The 22,850-nt window shown below is 41.5% G+C and overlaps 3 protein-coding genes across 3 annotated transcripts in view; all 3 read right to left on the bottom strand.

The window, feature by feature from the left end:
• Nucleotides 1–1,379: 1,379 nt before the first annotated feature.
• LOC147216299 (uncharacterized) lies at nucleotides 1,380–3,939 on the bottom strand. The gene is made up of 4 exons (XM_086178220.1): nucleotides 3,773–3,939; nucleotides 3,163–3,391; nucleotides 2,471–2,781; nucleotides 1,380–1,825 (listed from the first exon to the last, which is right to left on the bottom strand). The coding sequence occupies exons 1-4, from the start codon at nucleotides 3,870–3,872 to the stop codon at nucleotides 1,380–1,382; spliced, it is 1,086 nt and encodes a 361-aa protein (XP_086034346.1). The 5' UTR covers nucleotides 3,873–3,939.
• A 40-nt stretch (nucleotides 3,940–3,979) lies between these two features.
• On the bottom strand, nucleotides 3,980–9,585 carry nobox (NOBOX oogenesis homeobox; the record flags this gene model as incomplete). Its single annotated transcript, XM_086177591.1, has 6 exons — nucleotides 9,555–9,585; nucleotides 6,743–6,939; nucleotides 6,266–6,658; nucleotides 4,618–4,780; nucleotides 4,421–4,527; nucleotides 3,980–4,207 (listed from the first exon to the last, which is right to left on the bottom strand). Coding segments are annotated over exons 1-6 (1,119 nt in total), but the record flags the coding sequence as incomplete, so codon positions are not given.
• Nucleotides 9,586–16,884: 7,299 nt separating this feature from the next.
• Nucleotides 16,885–22,850, bottom strand: part of sdc3 (syndecan 3) — a 38,228-nt gene continuing 32,262 nt past the window's right edge. Inside the window, exons 4-5 of the mRNA XM_086178123.1 lie at nucleotides 20,260–20,461; nucleotides 16,885–17,428 (exon numbers count right to left, since the gene is read on the bottom strand). Of these exons, the coding sequence (XP_086034249.1) occupies nucleotides 17,262–17,428; nucleotides 20,260–20,461 (369 nt within the window). The 3' untranslated portion in view covers nucleotides 16,885–17,261. The remainder of the gene's footprint in view (nucleotides 17,429–20,259; nucleotides 20,462–22,850) is intronic.

Genomic DNA, 22,850 nt, shown 5'->3' with positions numbered 1-22,850 from the left:
GCAGGTCAAATGAGTCTGAGCTTCATCAAAGATTTTGATTCCTCAAGCCCTTTCAACTGATATGCATACTAAGACCAAGTAGCAGAAAACGCAGTGTGTGAACCCAGCAGATGGCAAAACAGATAAGGAATTCAGGATGAATCAGTGATTGTCTGGGATACCTCTTTCCTTGGCTCATGCCTGCCCTTAGCCCCAACCACTTGATCACAATTCGCCACATGTCCTCTTCATGGACGGATGCTCCTGTAAAGTACTGTAGATCGCTACTTGCAACAAAACACCACCCTCTAGTGGCCAGCTGGCAGACCTGGGGGGTAGTATACAATATTTGAATTTAATAAGTACAGACGACCTCTGTGAGCATACTAAACACTATTTTTTACACAAGTTGAAAGGACAAAAAGTACCTTATCCACAATAACTTTATCCTAAGTAGTTCAACAAACTAAGTAAATCTACAGTGTGTTCTTTTTTGGTACTCCACTTACTCTGAGTAATTTGGCATTTAAGAAAAATTAAAATTAAAAGTTTTATTTTAATTTTACTTCTGCCATTTATCTCTTATGCTTCCTCTCTTATACATGATTTGTGAATGTGCATATATGCCCTGATGCCAAAGTGGAGCACAACTATTATTGCAATACATCTAGAACAGTACACGGTCTAATTGACTAATGATCAAATCAGCAAATATCACAGGCAAATATTCAAGACACAAGCTTATCTGTGACCATAATGATATATCCCATAAAATGCGGAGGTGTCTTAGGTGTATTCTGATGTCATTTGAGAGTGTGTAAGTGTGTATACACATCCACATTCATCAGGACAACCTTGATATTCAATAGTCCTTGAAAGAGCAGGCAAATTTTACAAGACTTACTTCCTGCTCTGTTTTAAAGGAAATAACTTTAAATTAAGGTAGATTACTTCAGTTGAATAAAAAAACAAAAGAAATCAAGACTGAGGCTGACGACTAACGAATAAAATGCACAGTCCTATGATCTTGGAGACAGCACTTTCTGAGATGTAACTGTTCAAGAGGAGGTGTTTTTCTGTGAGTTCTTCTCCAGTCTCCAGTCCAGACAAGTTCCAGAAGTTACACCACTAACTCTACAAACCCGATGGTATGGAGACCCTTTTGACTGGATAAAAACACTCCACAGAAGAACGAAAAAAATCTATAAACTCTCGGTTTATATATACACATATATATATATATAACATGACAGCAATTGTCAATCATTACAGCTACGTTAAATGCCAAACAAAGAATGTTGACTTCACTATCTCCTAGAGCTGACAACCACTGTAATAGTAGAAAATATTGATTATTACAAAGAAACAACAAGTGCACACAATAGCACACACAAACAATGTCAAAAAAATATTGGAGAGAAATCACAGTGGAAGTGGCTGTGAATCTCTCGAGGGCTGTCATGCTCCATCTTGACACAAGAGGGGGCTGATGGGCTTTGAAGAGAAGCAGGGCTGACTTGCGAGGGCAGCAGTGAAGCAATCTTGGTTGGAGTGTTCTCCACTCTGAGGCGAGATGGCCGCAGAGTGGATACAGGTGGGAGGACTGTTGTGATGGAGTGTGTCGGGGTGTGTGATGATGAATACTGTATATTTGGATGCGCTGCTAAGTGGTCCCCTCCCTGGAAGAATGTAGGTGGGGGCTGCAAGTTGGTGGAGGAGGATGGTTGAAGGTCTTGAGCTGTCCCAAAGTTGGTAGTATAATTTGGTGGACACACACTACGCTGGTGCATGTTTGGCTGACTGTACATGTTCCCCCATGGATATGACTGGAATCCTGTGTTGACACCTGGATAGAAATGCACACAATATCAAACAACTGTGTGAATACAGAAAACCCGGGTGGCAGTGGTGTCTGACCATTTCATCAATTTCAATGAATGCACTTCAAGCATAGTGCTGTAGGTAAGGCACCCAGAGGAAACCTGGATCGTCTCACTGCTCTCTGCACATGCACTGCAAGGACTTCCTCTTTGTTGCTGCGATTAAATCAGCTGTAAGAGTAAGTTTGCATCCCCAATATTTTGATTTTAAGGTATAATAGACCAGAAAGCTGGCAGGGACAGAGTGCAATTGGAAAGCATGACAGGGGAAAACTAAGTCAAACTGAGGAGTTACTCTTTCAAACAACAACAACAAACTTCTCACTGTTTTACCTTAGAACCTTAGCAACTGCTAGAATATTGGATGGTTATCAAGTAAACACATATAATCCTTTGGAGACACCAATATTGGCAGAAGGGACATATGACAAAAAACTAATCTCAGACAATTTGAGCGAAAAAGGTACATTTTTATAAACTATGAAACAGATTTTTATTTGTTCCAGGGCATTGAAGATATCCTTAAAAGGAAAAATCTAAATGGACATCTGCTGCAATATAAAAAAATACACCTCACTACCATCTGCCTCTGTCCCCTCTCAGTGACTCACCATGGTGGCCTGTGGAGTGCAGTACAATTTGTCCTGCGCCTTGAGACTGGACATAGGCATGCCCTCCAGTGGAGTAGGTGACCATACCAGAGGAGTTTCCTCCAGGGCCAAAAGTCATGTAGGACATAGGGTTTGAATCTGGAGGGTTGGGAGTGAGATAGGGGGAGGGAGTAAGGTAGGACATGCGGGCTAGTGGTGCCTGCGGTTGTTGCTGGCTGACTGGATAGGAGGTCTGGAGCTGGTAAGAAAGGGTGTTGTTCTGCTGGCTAAACATCATGTAGTCCAGCTTCTCCCCAAATTCAAACAAAGAACTGAGGACAAAACAATGAAGAATTTGTCTGAAGGACATACATAAAACTGCATATAATTTTTGTATGATCAAATTTACCACTGCTGTACCTGCCCGGTAAACATCTAAAGATTCAAAGATGGCAGTGTTCATTGTCATAAGTCTGTACGATTTCCTTGTACAATAAATCTACACAGGTATCTTTAAAAGAATGAATTTGTATTCATGTACTTCCAACTAACTACCTACGTATAGTTGTAACAGTTGAATCTAACAGATAACAGTAATATTTTAGAGTATCTTCCACCAAACTACTTTCTCAAAAACAATATATAACTTGTTGTTTTTATTCCTATTTTATCTTCATGCACTCGTTTCACAATCTGCTGTGTGCTGAACTGACCTGGTGTCAGTCTGAAGAGGATGACTCTCACGGTGGGCCAAGGAGGAATTGCCCTCCAGAATATCCAGTAAAAGGGGTGGGGTATGGGCAGCAGTATTGAGAAGCGGCACATTAGAATTATAGGTTGTCATGAGGGGGAGACTAGCTCGCCTCAGTGGGGGAGGGCTGTGCAGGGGACGGGGGTGTATCTCGGGCTGGTGATGACCCCCCTCTCTCACTCTGTTCTGACCTTATAGTTAAAGGGCAAAAATTAGTGATTCAGTGCGGTGGCTTATTAATAATAAACAAGGCCCTTCGCCCTGGCAATACAACCACTGTATAGTTTTATCCTTTAAAGTATTTCAAAGAGGAAATGCTGGGCACAATTTCATGATTATTGGTAAAATTGTATGATGATAAAGTTTTCTCTGATTCCCACAATAAGCACTACAACCTCAAAAATGTTTAACTTTTTTTTACATGAACACAGCTTTAAAAGGTGTAAGTGTAAATTAACTCAAAAAAATGAATTACTTCCAAATAATTAGCTAAAACATTGATGTTAATCATGCCATCCAACAGCTCATCATACATTGTGAGCAGTACACTGATTGTGACTTGATTGAAGCACCTGGACTGTTAAGGGTGGCCAGCAGGTTGCTGTAGGAGGGTGGGGTTAGAGCAGACAGGGAAGAAAAAGAAGGGGCTGCAGGCTCAAGGTGGGGCACCATGTTGGGAATGTGGCCCGAAAAAGGTGGAGCTACCTTACTGGAATTCAAGATGAAGCAAACAACAACTTGAAAGAGTTACTGTGATTCATCAAATGCAATTTATATGTCACTCGTTTTTTTTTGTTTTTTTTTTTACAATATTCAAGAGAAAAGCTACAACAAATTGTGATAGAAGGGGCAACTGACCTTTGGGCTGTAACATTGGACATTGCAGGATTGATATGATGGCGTGGGGGACTGTTACTCCATCCAGTCTTATTCTGCCAGTGTTCAACTTTACCTGTGACCAAACGCTCCACTTTCCTCCACTTAGCTCGGCGGTTTTGAAACCACACCTGGCACATAAAATATAAGAAAGGAAGCAGGCAAAAGCTGATCAAGAGAGGTTGGTAAAATTAAAGGACACAGAAATAAGACAAGAGATATTAAAATCAATTAGGAAGAGTTTGTCAAGTTTTTTTGCACTAAGTTAAGTTTTACTTCCAGACAGGGCATTGTAATAATATGACATTGTTCCAAGAGTTAAATGGGGATGGTGGCTGTCTCACCATGATCCTTTGAGGTGTAACACCAACTGATGCAGCAATAACCTTCCTCTTATCTGCATCTGGATAATGGTCCTCCTGAAACAAGGCCTCTAAGTGTTCCAATTGATCTGCACACATATACAACAACACAAACCAAGTTGATTGTGAGCATATTGGTCAATCATGAAAACACCTAGACAAAAAGCCATTTCTCAAACCAGTGCTGTATAGTGTTCGTGTTTTCTTCTTAGGAGCTGATGGCAGCAGGCAGCTGTCCACCGTCTCTAATCCTGGAAGCAGAGGAAAGCTGAGGGCACGACCCCGTCCTCGAGTGCTGTAGCGGATGGAGCGTCTTGTCGAGTAGACCTGGGTTATTTCCATCTACCAACAACAAGAGTCAATTCAATATATAACTATGCAAATGTGAACATATTTAATCTTGTTTCAAAATGTTCAAAAGTTGTATCAGAAAAGTTAGTCTTGCCTTGTTGCCACATTGTAGTGTATTGTTGCACTGATTTTATGTTTCACGAACCTGAAAATGCTACAGTGGGATTAGGCTATCATAATGTTTAAAATCAAGATATATAAATATAATCATATTTTACATCCAAACAAAATTATGGAATTATTTGGAATGAAACAAGTAAAACAAGAGCCCCTAGTTTAAGCAGTTACTCCAATTTGGCCTTCCATCAGCGCAGTACTCCCATACTCCACTGGGAGTGTCAGAGAAGTGGCACATGTCTCACACTGGCCTGCCAGGCAGCTAAAACAGCACAAGAGCAACGCGACCAGGTGATAAATCTGTGTGTGAACGCATCAACAAGCAATCAATGTACTTACAATTTGTTCTATACAAGCATTCTACAAAGCATAGATTTGAAGGGTTTCTATTTTTCAGATTAAATTGTAATTGTTGTATTGAAAAAAAGACCTGTTACTTCATTCATAATTGTACGCTTAAAGGTATGATATAGCACTAATCTAATTATAAGAATCATATTATGAGATTGCACATAGTGCTTTACTAATCTATCAGATACATCATGATCCAACTTCCTGTCCTTCATGATCTGTTCAATTAAAATCTATTTTCATGCATTACAAGAGGGGGGGTTGTGCTATATTTATAGTGAAGTGGTGGGTCAATTCACTTCTGCGGCACTAAAGAGAAATGCCATGGCGGTTCTGGTTTGAAACAAGAACATTGATGATAATGCTGCTGTCAGCCCCAAACTGCACACTACAGAGAGACTGGACTGTCTGAAATTAGGGATAAACCTTTTTGACAATACAGCTGTTGGAACTTGTTTGATCAAATAGTCACTAAGTTAAGCGATAAACTTGTTTTGTTTCACAGCTGTATCTCTTCTAACAATTTTCTTGACATTAATAATTATTTTCCACCTTGCATACAAAAGGTACTCTATTTGTAACAAAAAACAAGACCATTTTTTGTAGATATGGTAAGGCTTCACTTTCACTCACTGAAGGTATTTCCAGTGCAAGAAAACACATCTTACTACAACCAATGTAGCAATATTTCCATATCTTTCAAAAATTAGAACTGCTGCCATACTGTATGCATCTTTTAACCTTTGCCTTTCGTATATATTTTTCTTCTTCACAAATTAAAAATGTAGGTACGAAGAAGGACGAGGAAACCCCCTTTACAGTGTGTGTGAGAGTGTATGTGTCTGTTCTTGGGCAGCAGGTATTTTTTAAGAGCCTGCAGAAATAAAATTAGATAAACATGCAAGGTATCAGTATGCAATGTCAAGGACAGAAACACAACAACATGTAGCATACTGTCACCTCATCATGAAAATTAGCAAAGTTGTTGAGAATGGTGTGTAATCTTACCTCAAGTGGCTGTGAGCCCTGCAGAGACAGATTGTGAGGTAAAAGTGGGCTAGGAGGCCTTTTTGTCCCCCGTGGTTGAGGAGGTGCAGGCTGGATGAGGACCGGGGGCTGTGAAGGGTAAATTAGGGGGACAGGGGCTGGGGGGCCGAACAGGTCCGTTACTCCACTGCCTATGTAGACCGGGTCAGACAGCTCACTGCTGTTCATCAGTCCAACAGGCTCTGACAGAGCCAAGCTCTCCTCTGGGTTCATGGTATCGGGAACCTGACTCCTCATCTCCTCCTCACATTTGTCTTTGGCTACTCTTTGAGCTCGCCTTTTTCTTACATGATCGTTTAGTTTCTTGCCTCGCCGTTTTTTACTTTTCTTACACTCGTCATATTGTTCTTCCTCCTCTAGGTTATTCACAATGATTTCTATGGTGTTTTTCTTTTTTGTGTTACCCATCTGCACCTCCTGCATGTTCTTTGCCTGCACCTGCTCCTCCTCTTTTCCTCTTGTAGCATAACAGTCCTTTTCTGGCTCAACTTTCTCTTCCTCCTTCTTCTCTTCTGGGTCCATTCCAGCATATTCATCTTCCCCCTGACTGGACTCTTCCTCCTCCTCTCCTTTCCTCCCTTGTTTTCGTTTGGTCTCCAAATCCTGCAGCTCTTCACACAGGAGGCTTGGACAGTCTAAAACAATGTGAAGTGAGAGGGTTTAATTTTCACAAAGATTTTTGATGATAGGTGAGGTTTGATATGTGTATTTTATATTTCAAACCCCCCAACAACATAAAAATGGGATCTGGCTCCTGGAACATGCATCAAGACAAAATAATTACTGTGCATCTTTAAGGGTAGCAGTAAACATTTGCATTGTACACTCATGTAATTGCAAGTCACACAAATTTAAAGGCCTGAAAATACTGTGTCACTGTGTAGAGGACCCTTGAGCTTTTCAATATCAAATGTCCAGATTTTATCCTTTTAGAACAATTTCTTGAAGAGTTGTCATCAACAATATATACATTTTTAAGTAATGATGAAAATTGCGTTTCTGCTTTTTGCTGGATGTCATGAAATTCTCTCTTGAGCACTCTAAAAACACAAAGTCATACTTTCGACATTTCTATTCACAAGCTAAACAAACAGTTTTGAGATGTGCTCTTTGAGAGAATGTTGTGATTTTATCTATTGCAGCAAGATGAGGCCATGTTGGTCAGAAGACCTTGCCTCGATTTGAATCATTTTATCAAATCCTACCTCTTGAATGCCTGTTTTCTAACATCACGAGCACTTTGGAATCAAGAGTGTGAACATTACATTTGATCTTAATGTGACTAATACAGGATCAGAAATTGGAGTCACATGATGTAAATGGAGGGGATCCATGTGGATCCATGGAAAATCTTCCACATATTTGTTATTGGTCCTGGTGAAGAATACACCGACACAATTCAACACTGCCATCTAATTCCATTAGATGGAATTAGATCAGTTGAGTACTGATTATTTAACCATCACGCTCCTCATTTCTGGCGTCAAAAGTATGTTGATAAATGATTGCCGAGTGTATCACAAGTCGTAGTTTGATCGTCAGGTGAGCAGAACCGAATACTAGTGGTGGGTGGATCAACCCAAGCATCAATAGTGTCAATACCAAGTCAGTATTGGTATCAAATTGGCACCAGCATGATGAGATCGATACTTTCACAGTTTCGCTCTTGTATGCATTGCTGTAGTTTGGTCAAAGATGTGATAACCAGGTTGCTGCTTCAGCGTGGAGCAGGCACACTTTGCTCCTCCTCCACCTCTTGTGTTCTGATGTTGTGCCGTCATGTGACTCAAGTCCAACCGCCAGCATACACAAAAGGACCATACAGGCACCGATATACAGAGCAAACCTGCCGAATAATACCTGGAAGTGGTTGCAACATCAGTGCCAGTCGGGAGGATTTTATCAAAAGCAGGGAAGTTAGTAAGTCAAAGGCGAAGTGCATTAAATGGAGAAAAAGTTAACGTTGTTATTGAACAAAAATCTGTAGCCAAAACCTTAATTCTGGCCAGGGGGGGCTTCCTTTTTTAACTAAAGGTTTTGGGGGTTGTTTAATTGTTTACACTTAATTTATTATATTTTCACCAGTTGTTTGTTCATGTTTTTGGTTTGTTTGTTTTTTTAATCAGAGAAGTAGTGCACAGATTCCCTGAACACACACTGTACTTGAAAAACTAAATATTTATTATTGAGATATAATTTGGAGCAACTTGATTTCTAAGGAAAAAATATCCAGGAAAGAAGAATTTATATTTCTATCATTTTTTTTTGTATTATAGTTTCTGAACTTCATTTTCCTTTCAGCTACTCAGGGGTCACCACATCGAATCAATCTCCTAAGTCTAGCCCTATTCTCTGTATCCTCTTCTCTCACACCAACTAATTTCATGTCCTTGGTCACTACATCCATAAATCTTCCCTTTGGTCTTCCTCTGGGCCTCCTGCCTCCAACTTGAGCATCCATCTACCAATAAATTCACCATCCCTCCTCTCAACGTGACCAAACTATCTCAGTCTGGCTTCTCTGACCTTATCTCCAAGACATCTAACATGTTCTGTCCCTGTGATGGACCCATTCCTCATCCTGTGTTGTCCCTCTCCAGGACACTACTTAAAAAATCATTTTCTGTTGTATTGTCTGTGAAAAAAAAACAACTTGTTTTGATGATAAAGTATTTTCTGCGTGCACTTTGTCCTATTTCATAAAAAAAAAGGATACATCACTAAAAAACTTAAAGATCATGAAAATGAATTGAGATTTAGCAATAGGCCAGTGCAACCACCTACATTATTGAAAATGATCAGCATCAGGGATACTAAGCCTGTATTTACTTGCTATCGGATCGATACCAAAACATGAAGTATTGCATATTTTGGTAACCCACTCGTGGGGGGGGGGCGTGTGCGTGGGTGTGGGCGCGCACGTTTCGGCGCATGCACACTCTTAATCACGTCCCAGCTGTGCGGCCCCTCGCGCACCTGACTGTTAATTAACTCGGCCGGCTAGCCGCGGCTAAGCACGCCAACATGTCCCCGTCTCCAAACACCGGGTCGACGGTGTTAATAACCAAGTTTCAGATACTTAAAAAGGCCTCCCTGGGGGGGGCGGTCACCGGAGGTTAACAGACTCGAGATTAAAACAAAAAACTTTTGTCTTAAAATGGCTTCTCAAAGTTTGTGGCAGTCACACACCAGCCGGCTTCGACCGCCCCGGCAAATTACTAGAGCAATTGTGTAAGTGGCACATCCTTACCGAAATAGGCCAAATCGCAGTCTTCCTCCATGTCATCTGAAATTATTAGATTTGTGCTATTAATCAATTAAGTGACGAGGCGAACGGCGCCCGGCCTGACAACTAATACGCTTGATTGATTGATTACCTCCCTCGCAGGGACGGACTGGACATCCGCCGTATCCGCTCTGAAGCAGCCAATCAGAGGGCCGGACACGTCCAATCACAGGCCTCGACCTAACGGTTGCTCTGCTGACATGTTGACATTAAAATGTCTCATACAAGTCCAACTTACTTGTGTGATGCAGTTTTATGAGGTGATGCTACATGCAGGCCTGAAATGCACATCCCTCTCATGATGGTCAGACTATATCTAACAGGTGGCATCTTTCACGGCGTTTTTGATGTGATGATTTTTAACACATACTTCTGACACCAAAATGACTATTACCGCATCACTGTATGAAACTGAACCCAGTGGGATGATTATTGATTTTACAGCGCGTTGCTTTTATCGACGTGAAACCACGCTTGTCAAAATCGTTGTCTGAAACGGTGACTGGATTTCACAAAAAGGCGTCGACGTGACTTTATTTTCAATAATGTCATCCAGCGCCAAGTTACCAGGCCCTCCAAAGTGTCTCTTTCAGCTTATGGCTACAATTGATGTTTAGAATGATGCCTGTGAAGGTTGACACCACAAATTCCTTTACATATTCAGCAGATACAAAGCCTCCGGGCCACAAGCACAAACAGACGAGTAACAGACATCTTTTATCAGGCAGTTCAATCTGTTAATACCCAGGATTTTGCATATTTTTCATGTGAAATAAAAACATGGAGCAGGTGGGATTTAAATTCTTTCAAAATAAAATATCTCTTGCAAACCTCTGCACAATAGCATTCACGCTTGTTTTTGTTTGACCTGGATTGAGTGTGAACGAGACAGGTAAGAACAATATGGTTTGATTGATCGATTGATGGCGTGATGATTTTATGGATTGCATCTTTGTTATATTTACATATGAAGCCACCATCTTTTTCAAAAATATTATCAAGTCAATTGTCTATACAGTCTAAATGCAACTTAAAGAAGTGCTGGAAAGTCACAGTCACTTAATTCATATTCGTATTAGCATGTTTCAGTATACTCCTTTGCTTCATTATTCCCATATCTGGACAGATAAGCTTGAATATCCTCACTATTTCAATAAAACTGTCAAAGCTAAGTCTCATGATAGGCCAATTTGACATTTTGAATCTAAAGTGGATTGGAATCACCCGGTAATTCAAATTGACTTTTTAATTAAAAAAAAAAAAAAAAAAAAAAAATGAAAACACACACAAAAGGTATTGAAAAAATACATTATAATTCAGAAAACATTACTTTTACTTTGTTTGTGTTACCCATGTCGTCATAAAAGTAAAGTCTAATCTATTCTTCATACTTCTCATGGGAAAAAAAAAGTTGTCTTTAAATAGTCTTTATATCTTGTCCAGACTTTCTTCTGAACCTTTGACCTTCTTTTCCGAGCTGCAGAGGCCGCTGAGTTTATTCCACTATCGCTATGTTGGTCTCAAACAGGCTAAAAGTCTCCAATGAAATCATAGTCTAACCATCAGCTGAGGCTCCGGTGCGGTGGGTTCATGCACAGTTGTTCCTCTGACACCCACCAGATGGGGCACTGAAGAGACCCAGGGCACTATAAGTTGCTGCCGCTCATGCTTCTGTAAAAGCCCAGAAGGCTAACTGCGGTTCCCCTCGTAGCCCCGACATGGTGCATTTTATCCATATCAGCCGCCCCGGTGCGCAAGGCCGGGGACACCTCGTCCTGTCTGGTTGTCGGATGTCTCTGGACTCCCACATCAACAGACCTTGGGCTCTACCAGTTAAATGTAAACGCAACTCTTGTTTAACATAATTTCCTGCGCCTGGCGCTGAAGGAAACCCCCTGTGGACAGTTTATCCGATAATTTCATAAATACATCTGCGCGGGATGACTCAGGAACAGAAACATTTTCTCTCCCCGGAGCATCGGCTGAGTTCAGCGAGTGTAAATGGGCTGTTAAAAGGCTGTGATCGTTTCCACACACATGTAGCAGCTCTGTCAGACACGGTGCTGGGGCTGACATGTCATGTCACTGGGTTAGAAATGGTATGTAGGCCAGGCTAATGCCAGTGTGTGATAACACCGGAGTGAGACTTTGTGTCTGCCTGCGAGTTCTTTTTCGATGCATCTTACCGGAATAGACTCGGAACAGGCTGTTTAAAGAAAGCCGCTGTGGAACTCAGTGAACAAAGCCTGCCCGTCGAGGCTTTTTAAAAGGGTCACTTCACCAAGAAAGATACTCTCCGGCTGTCTTATTCTCCCTTCATTCAGACTCTAAATACTCAGCTCTATAGTTGTTCATTACTGAGGTTTAAGTTTGTGTTTCCAAGACAATAAAACTTTTCATTAAAGTGTACTCCGATACAGCGCGATCCACTACCACCGCAATAACAAAAAGAAAAGTCAACAGAAATTGAAATGCGAGGATTTCTAAAGCAATTCATGGCAGATATGTTTTATTGGATTGCACTGAAATTTGACACAATAATCTAGCAGTGATTTCCTCCTCTGCTGGGGAAGTTTCAGCTTCAGGCTCATGAGTTAAGGAAGGAAAAAAAAAAATCGAGGAAAAGTTGATAAGTTTATGAGCTTAAATGGTTTGCTTGTGGGTGCAGGAAAATAGTCCTCAATCCAAGTCAGTAATGTGCAGTACATAATTGTCATAATTTGTCCTTTGTTTGACTTGTAGATTCACATATGATGTTACGGTTGATTTTATCTCCTGTCGTTCGAAACTGTGCACTATTAAATAAATACCACACGACGCATGTGTGTTGTTAATTTGGCTGCAGTAAATCCAGGCTTCAGTGATGCACCCGCACAGACTTCTACTGCGACCTGACCATACCATTACATAACAGCGATGTACACCTGCATTTTCTTAACTGTATTACAAGTTTTGAAGCTCAAAATCTGCAGGAACAGCTGCTTTACTGCGACTGTTACTGGCTGAACAGAAAAGAAAAAAAAAAAAAAGATACCATCAGAAGAAGAAAAACTAAATATTGACCTGGGCTTTTCATGCAGTCTTGGTCTGTGACCGATCAGAATTTCACGACACGTCTTGTGACCTCCTAGAGGCGAGCAATGACTGAATCATTTTCAGTTGGGGACTTGATGTTACAGAGTTTGAACAGTTAGTACTTGAGACTTACTCGCAAGTATGTAATTTACTCTTCAATTGTGTCACTTTCTTTAAAAATCTCCGCTGTGAAAATGGACAGAAAATTTCTGAGTATCCTTTGTGTAGAGTTCAAAGCATTTAAATCACTTCTATATACTAAGCTGCTTGGAATTAGCCTGAAGTTTTCTGAACAGTCCTGTATTTATAATATAAATATAATGTATTGCTTTGACATACAACCACAGGCACTGTTTGCATTGATTTGAGATGCTGAATGGATCTTGTGCCAGTAGGTGCCAAAAATGGATTTATTATAGATGAGGGTACAAAACAAAAGGGAGTAAAATAATCTTTAAAAAATTAGGAAGAAAATACTTTAAGGCAGGAGAGCAGTGCGGCAGCTGGCACTGCAGCATCACTGTGAGGTTCCCACTTAAATCTGGTGGCTGACTGGGTCATTCCATGTGGAGTTCTGATGTTCTCTGCAGTTTATCTTTTGGTTCTTGTTCCCACAGGCCGAAATTGGGCAGCGGGTTAAAGAGTCCAAATTGTCTCGGTGTGGATGAGAGAGTGAGTAGTGGTATGTCTCTGAATGAAGCCCATGGATTGATTGGCAACCTGTCCCGGATGAGCCACCCCTCCCGCTAAATGCCAGCTGAAATTAGGGACTGAATAACAGCTTAGGAAATACACCTATTAGCCATAACATTATGACATTATGACCATCCACCTGACATGCTGGGGTCCCCCTTTTGTCATCAAACGGTTATGGACCATCGAGGCACGGACTCCTTCGGAAAGCGGACCTGTAATATCTGGCGCTGCGATTAGAAACGGATCTCTTCTGTCCTGGAAGGAGCGAGACGAGATCGGACTTGTTTATCCAGCGCATTCCTAAAACCTCAATTGGACTGAGAGCTAGGGAATTTAAAAGGCAAAGACAATTTCAACTTGCCATTGTGTCCCTGTAATCATTTCAGATCCATTTCTCTGTAACTTTGGGAGGTAACGAGTGCCAAAGACCAGACTGGGAGCAGCAGTTTCTGTGATGCTCCCATCCAGTAATCAATCCCTGTACATTTTGGCCGTGGAAAGTCAGAGATACCCTTATATTTGACCATTGTCAAAGTCATCACAGCACATCAAATTGAGGAACTGGGCTGCCGGTGGTCATAATGTGATGGCTTGTCCGTGCATGTACATGTTTACGCTGAATTTAACTTCCTAAAATAGTTCACGTGCCTTTAACCCCAACATTACACTACAACTACAACTTTGACCTAAGATGAGTTCAGATTACAACCACAGGTTTCAAATGTGTCATATTGAAATTTCAGATGAGAAAGTGGAACTAGACAAAAGCCCGACTGGGACTTTCTGAGGGACGATAACCACCGCAGTTTAACCAACAATTTCAGTTGAAATTGAACCAAAATCTCAAGAAACTGTTGGCCTTAAAGCCAATATATTTTCAACATCAACTGTTCTGAAAATGACCGATACTCAGAATCGCTGACTGAATTTTGGTTATTTCAGAAGGCAGGGTATTGTTGACAAAAAATATCAATGACTGAACGCGGCAGCTGTCCCACTGGTAAGCATATTGCACAAGTGAACTTTTTTGATTACAAACAAGACATTAGAGGAAAGATTTACCCAATTAGGCTTTTTTTTATTTGGAACAGAGAGGCAGATTAGTGACAGGGCAGTGGCGTGGAGGATCCGCCTCCTCTCGCTCACTCAGCCAATGACAGAAACTCAGCCTTAAAAAAATGCAAATGTATAAAAACAGGAATGGGAACAGCAAACATAGAGTAGTGCAGCCTCCATTGGGCTTCACGCACGCTCCCAATCAGGCGCGCACACACACACACACACACATACACACACATACACACACTAAAGTACCTACACACTCATACCTGTACAAATTCACCCTTTCTTGCTTATACACACACATACACACACACCCAGAAATGTCTTATTTGGCTACGCAGGCTTGGATGGGTACAAACACATGTTTTCACTTAGACAGTCACTTTAGAAAAGACAGGACGTGTACAGATCATTCCTGCCTGTGAGAAAGTGGCATATTGTCCGTCCGTCCGTCTTGAAGCGGTGAGACGGACATGCAGACAGTGAAGACACAGTCAGTGTGTGTGAGAGCCACTGAGGGGGGACAGCTGCCCCACATTCAGCAGTGAAACAGACTAAACACGCACAGACACACACACGCGCACACACACACACACATACACACACACACACACGGCGACAGTCAGTGCACACAAGAGTCTGCTGTGAAATACCAAGGTGAAGCTCTTACACAGACACAAGCGTGCACGCATACACACCAGTGGCTTTAGATGAGGCATTGAAACACTCTCACGCTGTCAAAGGGGGGGGGGAGTGATAGACACACACATACACACACACCCACACACACACACACAGGCGTGGAAGAGGTGTGTTACCTGTCTGTGGAAGAGAGTGAGAACTGCTGGAGGAGGTAAACACACACTCGACCACAGTACATTCCAACTTGAAATCACCCCTCTTTTTTGATTAAAAACAGCCACACACACAAACACACACACACTCACACACAGGTACCCACATGTCAACACACACCCAGACTAGTATAGATTTGACTCCCATGCATTTTAGTTCTACAGTACTGAGTATAATAGAAGCTACTAGCCCAGTCGCACTGGTGTGGTTATTGTCACAATCTCTTAGATAGAAGCACAGCTATTTCATGTCCTCACAATCCCCTCCCCCAATCCCGACCCCCGTCACCACAAATCCTGACCCCGTCCCCCTCATTCCTTCCCCAGGAGCGCCTAACAGCAGGTTGAAGTTGACCCCACAAGCCCCAATTGAAGCTCTATTTTCATAACAAAAGCATTGATGACTAATGTTATGGCATTGTCCGAATTAGTGCAAATGGGATCATCGTCAAACATGGAGGACGCTTTTTTTTTTCCCAAAGCTCCTTCCTATCCCAAACAAAGAGCCAATGGTGGGAGGAAGACAAAGTGAAGCATGCAAAAAGTGGGCGGGGATATCGGATGGTGTGATGACTGGACACGTAGTTGTGCTTTTACACAAACAGACCAAACCTTAAACCAACCGGCAACCAATCTATAACTAATCAATAACATACCGACACCACCTGATCTCGTTTGTATCACAAGTGATGGCTTTCACGATGATGATGGTGACGATGATGACGGTTACGACAGGTTTGATATGTTTACTGAAAGGTGTGTTTTCAGTCTGTGTTGTGTTTCATTGCACAGAAACAAATGTCTGTACTTGCACAAGAGTGTGTGTGTGTGTGTGTGTGTGTGTGTGTGTGTGTGTCGTTGACAAGAGAGAGCACAGCTCATCTAAAGTGATGGCAGATGTGATGAATAAAATGCCTTCATGGTCATGCAGATGGTTAGTGACGCAAGAAAGGATACGCTGATATTTACATATAAACTTTTTTAACTGCTAAATACACATCCTCCTGTTTTATTATTATAACGGTATTATCATTATTATTGTTATAATTCACCATCCAGCCCAAAACATTGATATATTATTGATTATTATTACTATCCGTAACTAGTCTTTGTACAACTTAGAGGCCAAATATTGATGCAACCAACCGGTGTTTCCACAGCAGCTTTTCAAGGTTTGAACATCTTTTTTCTGGTTGGCCGAGCACAGAGACCGAGGACAGAGCCAAAGTCAAACCCAGACATGTGTGTGTGTGTGTGTGTGTGTGTGTGTGTGTGTGTGTGTGTGTGTGTGTGTGTGTGTGTGTGTGTGTATAAGCGTATATGTGTGAGTTTGGCTGTATGCATGTGTGTGTCTTTGAGGATGGAAGGCACTAAAGAGACCTTTCCTCTCACCTCTCACCTTTGACCTTGGACTCTGTGCGACCAACCAGATTCTTTGTGTTGGGATATTTTATGGTCGTGGTGACGGGGGGGAAGGGGGGAGGGAAGCAGACGACTCTTCAGCTGGGCTTGCACCACCCCGCCCCCCCCCCCCCTCTTACTTTTTAGCCTTTTATTGGCTCTGTAAAAACAGAAAAGGAACATTTTGTGCTGGAAAACACAGGTTAAGAGCTTGTGTTTTGTTTCGTTTTGATTTGTTTTTGTTTCATTTTTTTTTTTACAAAATAATCATATCACATACAGAACAAGAGAATCTGTAGAATATTAATAACAACATTTACTTTAAAAACATCTTGTGTGTATGTTTTTTTTTCCCAGTATATATGTTTTTTTCTTTTTTTTGTCCTCTTTTTTTGTTTTCATTGAAAAGAAAGTTCAGAGTCCGCAGAGAGGAAGGCGCTCTCAAGTGTTTGAGACAAGAGGAGAGAGGGACGAGGAGCTGTGAGCAGATAAGGGGGGGATAGAATTGGGCCTCGAGTATCGCTCTCACTCTCTCTCTCTCTCTCTCTCTCTACACGTGTGGTGTCTCTCTGGCGTACGAGCGTTATGCGTAAAATTCCTCTTGCTTGTCTGGTTTCTGGTAGGTGACAGTGGCCTGTTTGGGTTCCTCCAGCGTGTAGCTGCCCTCATCCTTTTTCTTCATCCTGTAGACCAGCAGCATCACCAGGAAGGCAGCAAACATGGCACCCACCACGCCACCCACGATCACCGCTGCAAGAGAAACAAAGGAAAAAGGAATTACTTTACAAATTTGTCTTTCATAAGATCTGCATGGATGACTAGCAGGGCTGGACAGTATATGGATATAAAACGGTCAAACTGTGATTATTACACTGCGGTTTTTATTCTAGTCATGGACAATTAAAGCACATAACTTCATTTTCTGTATCCAGAACCAGATAATTGAGCGGTAGACAAAACATCTTTGGTAATGTGCAATTTTAATTTGTACCTCTCTTCCTTGTTATATTTATTCAAACCCTAGGGGAAAATGGGATAAGGTAAACTGGCAATTAGTTACTTCTAATGGCCTGCAAATTCATTGAAACATAGCAAAGGCTTGTCAAAAATCAGCAAGAAATAACAAAATATAAACTCTCATAAGAGCAAGACATTTAGAAATTAAAATAAGAAGGAATTTAGTGAGCAGCTACAAAATAATAACCAGGAATTTTTTTAATCTATTAGATTAAGAACATTGAAGCTCTTTTTTAGGATTTAAATCTTGCTAGGGACATACATTTCACTTGTGTTGTGTGATCTTCTACACCGCTATATTTCTATATTCTGTTAAATAGCTGTATTGAAAAAAGTGGCTTCTGAACATTGCGGAGTGAATATTTTCCATATAGCCCAGCCCTAATTGCTACAAATCCACATTAACAAATACTACAATGCCATCACAGCGACACAGGTACATCCTGAAGCAGACTACGGCACCACAGCCTCGAATACTAGTCTGAAAGCTCAGCGTGAATGTCAAGCTGTAGCTGCTAACTGTCGGACCTAAATGTGCCAGCGTACGTTCCTAGGTTGCCGGCAGCTCTGTGCTAAACCGCAGCCCAGCAGTGCTCCATTATAGTGGCAGGGCCTGGTGGGGCTGATGAAACCCACCACAGCAGTTTCCTCTGCACATGCTCCTAATTAACTCTTGCTGCATGTGATAGATTAATGTGTGGTTATCAAGGGGGGATGAGAGGGGGGGCTACAGTCCCTCGTTAATCTAATTGCTATCGATGCCAAAGCAGAGAATAGACTCTTTGTTTTTTCCAAAATATTTGAGAAACACTTTGTTTCCATTCGCTGCGTAGGAGGTGTTTACTTTGTTTATTTCATCGCTGCGGATATCGGCGTATAAGAGCTCGGGGGGGCTATGATCACATTGCATCCCCTTCTGAAGAGTCCCTGAAAATGCATTTAACTGTTTCCACTTTTAATGCAATTTCATCCACTGAAAATAGAAAAAGTAAAATATTACTGTTCAATTTATTCAGCATTGAGATAGTAGTAGCACATACATTTTGCTTCGAGTCGCTTGTTGTTCGTCGTAAAGTGGAAATAAACGCGGCTACTGGACACACTATCTCATCACAATGTAACCTCAGGAGCTCCTAATTAAATTGGATGGGATAAACTACTTGCCCTGGAATCATAAAATTTTCATCCCTGACTAAAACAGAGTGGTTGAGCCCAGCCTGTCAATGGAGAGTACAGGTTCCCTTAAGGAGAAACTTTGTGGATTTAATGCCTTTTCCCTTAACTGCCTCAACAACCCACCAGTTGTCCAAATGTTTCATCTATAAAAGAGTATCTGCAAAACCGAAGCAACTCTTAGTGGAGTCCTGCACACTGAATTAGTAGTAAATGATGGGATGCTTAACTAAAACAGCAGTGAGCATCACAGCTGCCGAACATCAGCGCGTTTTGCTCTCAGCTTAAGCATGTGACTGCTAAAACAGCTCTGTCGGACTCCATGAAGCACATCTTTAACGCTGACGATTGGGATTGATGTGTAAAAATTCATCGGTCTGGCACGTTCTGAAACTTCCCATATTAGTGTGTTGAACAAATATCTGTGTTTAATTCTATAACTGAGAAGCCTTCAGAATTTGTTTTGGAGGTGACAGCCTTGAGAAGATGAATCGCAGCAAAGCCTTTCCAGCAGCGTGAGTCAAGCCGAGGTTCTCACCGACGCAACACACAATGGTTTTAGTTTCATTTTGTTTTTTGTTGCGAAACTTTGGGGTAATGTATGAAGATCTGAACAAGCTGGTGCACGCCTGTCCTGTTTTGCATAAATAATCTCTGACTCTATCAAAGGACTGTACCTACACACATGTAACCTGGAATTATGATACATAAACTCCAGAACAGAATTCTTCACCTGCCCAGGCTGAGATGCTGTAGTAATAAGTACAGCTAATACTAAGATAAGCGTTTCCCCTTTTTCAGCTGTGGATTTTCATGTGATACACAGCCCAGACTTTGTTTGCGATAAGAAGGCGAATATGCGTCTAATATCATGTGTAAATATGTGACCCTTAAGTGCTTTTACGAACTGATTCTATCTAGACTAGTCTAGCATCCATAGCCTCCTGCTCTTTACCAATGACCAGGAAATCAGCGAAAACGACGGCCAGCAGTCCACCGATCAGAACAGCTGAAGGAGAGATAGAAAGCTGGTCAGGTCAGGCAAGTTGGCCACTCCTTCACTTTCTACATCATCAGGGAAGAAGCGAGGTGTGTTGGGGGGCACTACTGAGGAAATTGGTTTTCCCCACGGGAAAGATGGAGAAAAAACGGACAGAGCCAGAGGAGCAGGATTGCTTGTTCTCAACAGGTCAAATGAGGCTAAGTAACAGCGTCACTTATCTGAACTGGTGAGTCTACGAGAATGCAGGGTAGTGCCAGTTTATCTTAGCAGCTCCCAACAAGCCGGGGGAGGATACAGGAGTTGACTGGGAAATGTAATCTGTTGCTCTGCACATGACTACTGAGAGGTTTTTGTTTGGTTTAGTTGTCGGAAAGGCGAGGAGCCCTACCTATCAAGACTTCTTTTCTCTCCAAGATGTTTTTCTGTGGCAGCTGGGCAGCAGAGCTTCCTCCATCCAACGTGTTTCCGACCAGGTCGGGGTCCATTGGCGCTAAACCTTGACCGAGGTCATTGCGTTGATCCTCCCGGATCTCAAAATCTCCACTTGGTCCTGCAGCACCCAGCTCGTTGTTGCCCTCCTCAGTACGAACCTGAGACACAGAAAGAAAAGTCGGACTAATGACAGGAAATTTACATTTGATGTAATCACGTTTGTTCCAGAGTTCCTGCGCCGAAACGTCTCCAAACCACCACAAACACAGAACTTTCCAGGGCCCGAGCTCAGCCCTGAAACAATGACCCTCTGTATGTTCTGATTGGTGGAAAATTGAATATTGTCCAACACATATACAACTTTCATAGAATCTGACCACCTAATTACAATGTGGAAAACCACACAAATCTAAGTGCACCAATTTTTTTAATGCGGAGCTGTGGCAAATAAACAGAAGCTGACTCTTGTCTGTAAATGTTTTAGCTGGTAATCAGGCGGTTAGAAAAAGAAATCAAACCTCTATTCTTTATTGGGACTGATCATTGACTGTATATCAGACTCGCGCAAATGACGTAAGCCACTGGTTTGTGGATTCCCATTTTAAAGAGTTGAGCTCATCATCTTGGCTCTGGCCATCTGTGTTATTTTGCAAACCAAGACACCCATATTTGGGTATGAGGGAGCTACGGAGAAACAAGGGGCGGCGTAGTAACAAACCTGTCAGCCGTAGGAAAGTCCCACCCTGATGCATACCCTGTTTCATTGACTGTCATACTCCAATGGAAGCAAATTAAAAAGTAAAAAAAAAAAAAAAACATCTAGCAAAATTGAAGCAGCTCCAGGCACTGAAACAGACTTTCAGACCTGCTAGTAATACTTGATGTAGCTTAGCTGCTACATTGGTTTTAGATACTTGGGTATTGGTTTTCCTCTTCAGGAATATAATCTGTGTCCATTCATTTTAAAAATGTCACTGTTCCCATGTGAAATATGTCCATCAGTAAAAAGCCATGAAAAAGCTCGCTGGCAAATCTTTGGCCATTTTTTTGGTTTTCACATTTTCCAAATCCAAAAAAGAGCTTACCCGCAAAAAAAAAAAAAAAAAAAAAAAAAAACTATATGAAAGGGCTCTTGTGTTTTGAGAGAATTTGAAGGACACATCTGGTCATATTCAATGTTTGTCTTTCAGTCAGATATCGGTTCTGTGCCAGCACTGTCTTTAAACGTCACATAATCATTCTAGTTAGGGCTAAATCCTGTCGACAATTGGGCTCCATTTTCCAAAAACTATTAAAACCCCATCAATGAGCCACATTGTAACATGGGCTTATATTTTATCATTATGCTGAATGTGGGCAATGCCCTGGCATTTATTTTAAGTCAATCCCACATACACGATCCTGCTGCTCTAAAACCTCCCGAGTACCCCAAATGTGTATTAATTTGTGGATGAAATTCACCACCAGAAATGCACTGCTGAGAAGCTTTTGGCCGAAGCTACCGTGCGCAGCTGTTTTAGGTAATTATAGAGCCTTTTAAAAAAATGAAACTATAAATTTGAGGGTTTTTTTAAGAGGAGAAACGCCAGACAGACACGGAGGTCAAATGTATGATAATGGCAGTCTTGATCTGCACAAAGTGAAGCTTCAAGCAAATTCAAGGGTGAGTCAAAAGGGTCCAGTCCCTCAAACTGAGTCCTCTTCAGGGTGAAGGCCGTGTCACGGATGGCATACCTTGAAGTTTTCTACTTGTACAAAATAAGACAGGCAGAAAATAATCTGATGAGTAAAAGGTGTAATGAGTCATGATGAGAAAGATCAGACAGGACTAAACATGGACGTGACTCAGATATTTTGTTTGCACGGCCTTGGAGTCATTTTCCAATGAAAGCCTGGTTAACTCACAACATCATTTTGCTATATTAACACTCATCTTATCGTATTTTGCACTTTCCCAAATGGAGGAAACTGTAACTATATTGTAGTAAGAGTGAATGTGCTGTGCGGCTATGTAGGCTGTGAGCTGTTGGACTCATCTGGTGGGAAGTGAGCTAATGTCACTTGTGCCTGTATCTTTTACATAAAGAGAAATCACATAAAGTAGTCTCTTGTTGAATACATGATTTCGGCCTGAGGGTTCTGCCATTGAGGTCTGAAATATCGGGAAAACTTTTCACCACTTTAAATTTTTTTTTTTCCCAAACAGAATTGTGTGGGCAGGCAGTAAGTGTACTTGGTAAAGTTGAACTTTAAACCACTCTGTATCCCATCAAAACCATAAAATAACAAACATTAAATCTGATGCCAGTCAAGTGTCTCTCATATCAATTCTGAAAATGTTAATTCGTGTCATGTAATAACATTCCTATGAAAAAGCTATTGTTATTGTTAGGGAGGTAAATGGCTTAACATTAGTGATGAGTCATGATTAGCCCAGTTACTACAGTATAGCTAGCATCCATGGCAAACAGCCAAAACAATCAATAATTTAAAAGTCCCAAGTGAACCCTCACACACACACACACACACACACACACACACAACAGT

This window comes from Fistularia commersonii, chromosome 30 (assembly GCF_037954325.1).
Source record: "Fistularia commersonii isolate RoL2024-O1a breed Wild chromosome 30, RoL_Fcom_v1.0, whole genome shotgun sequence".
Taxonomy (NCBI): domain Eukaryota; kingdom Metazoa; phylum Chordata; class Actinopteri; order Syngnathiformes; family Fistulariidae; genus Fistularia; species Fistularia commersonii.
Note: the sequence above shows the minus strand (reverse complement) of the source record. Positions and strands in the feature narration are given on the sequence as shown.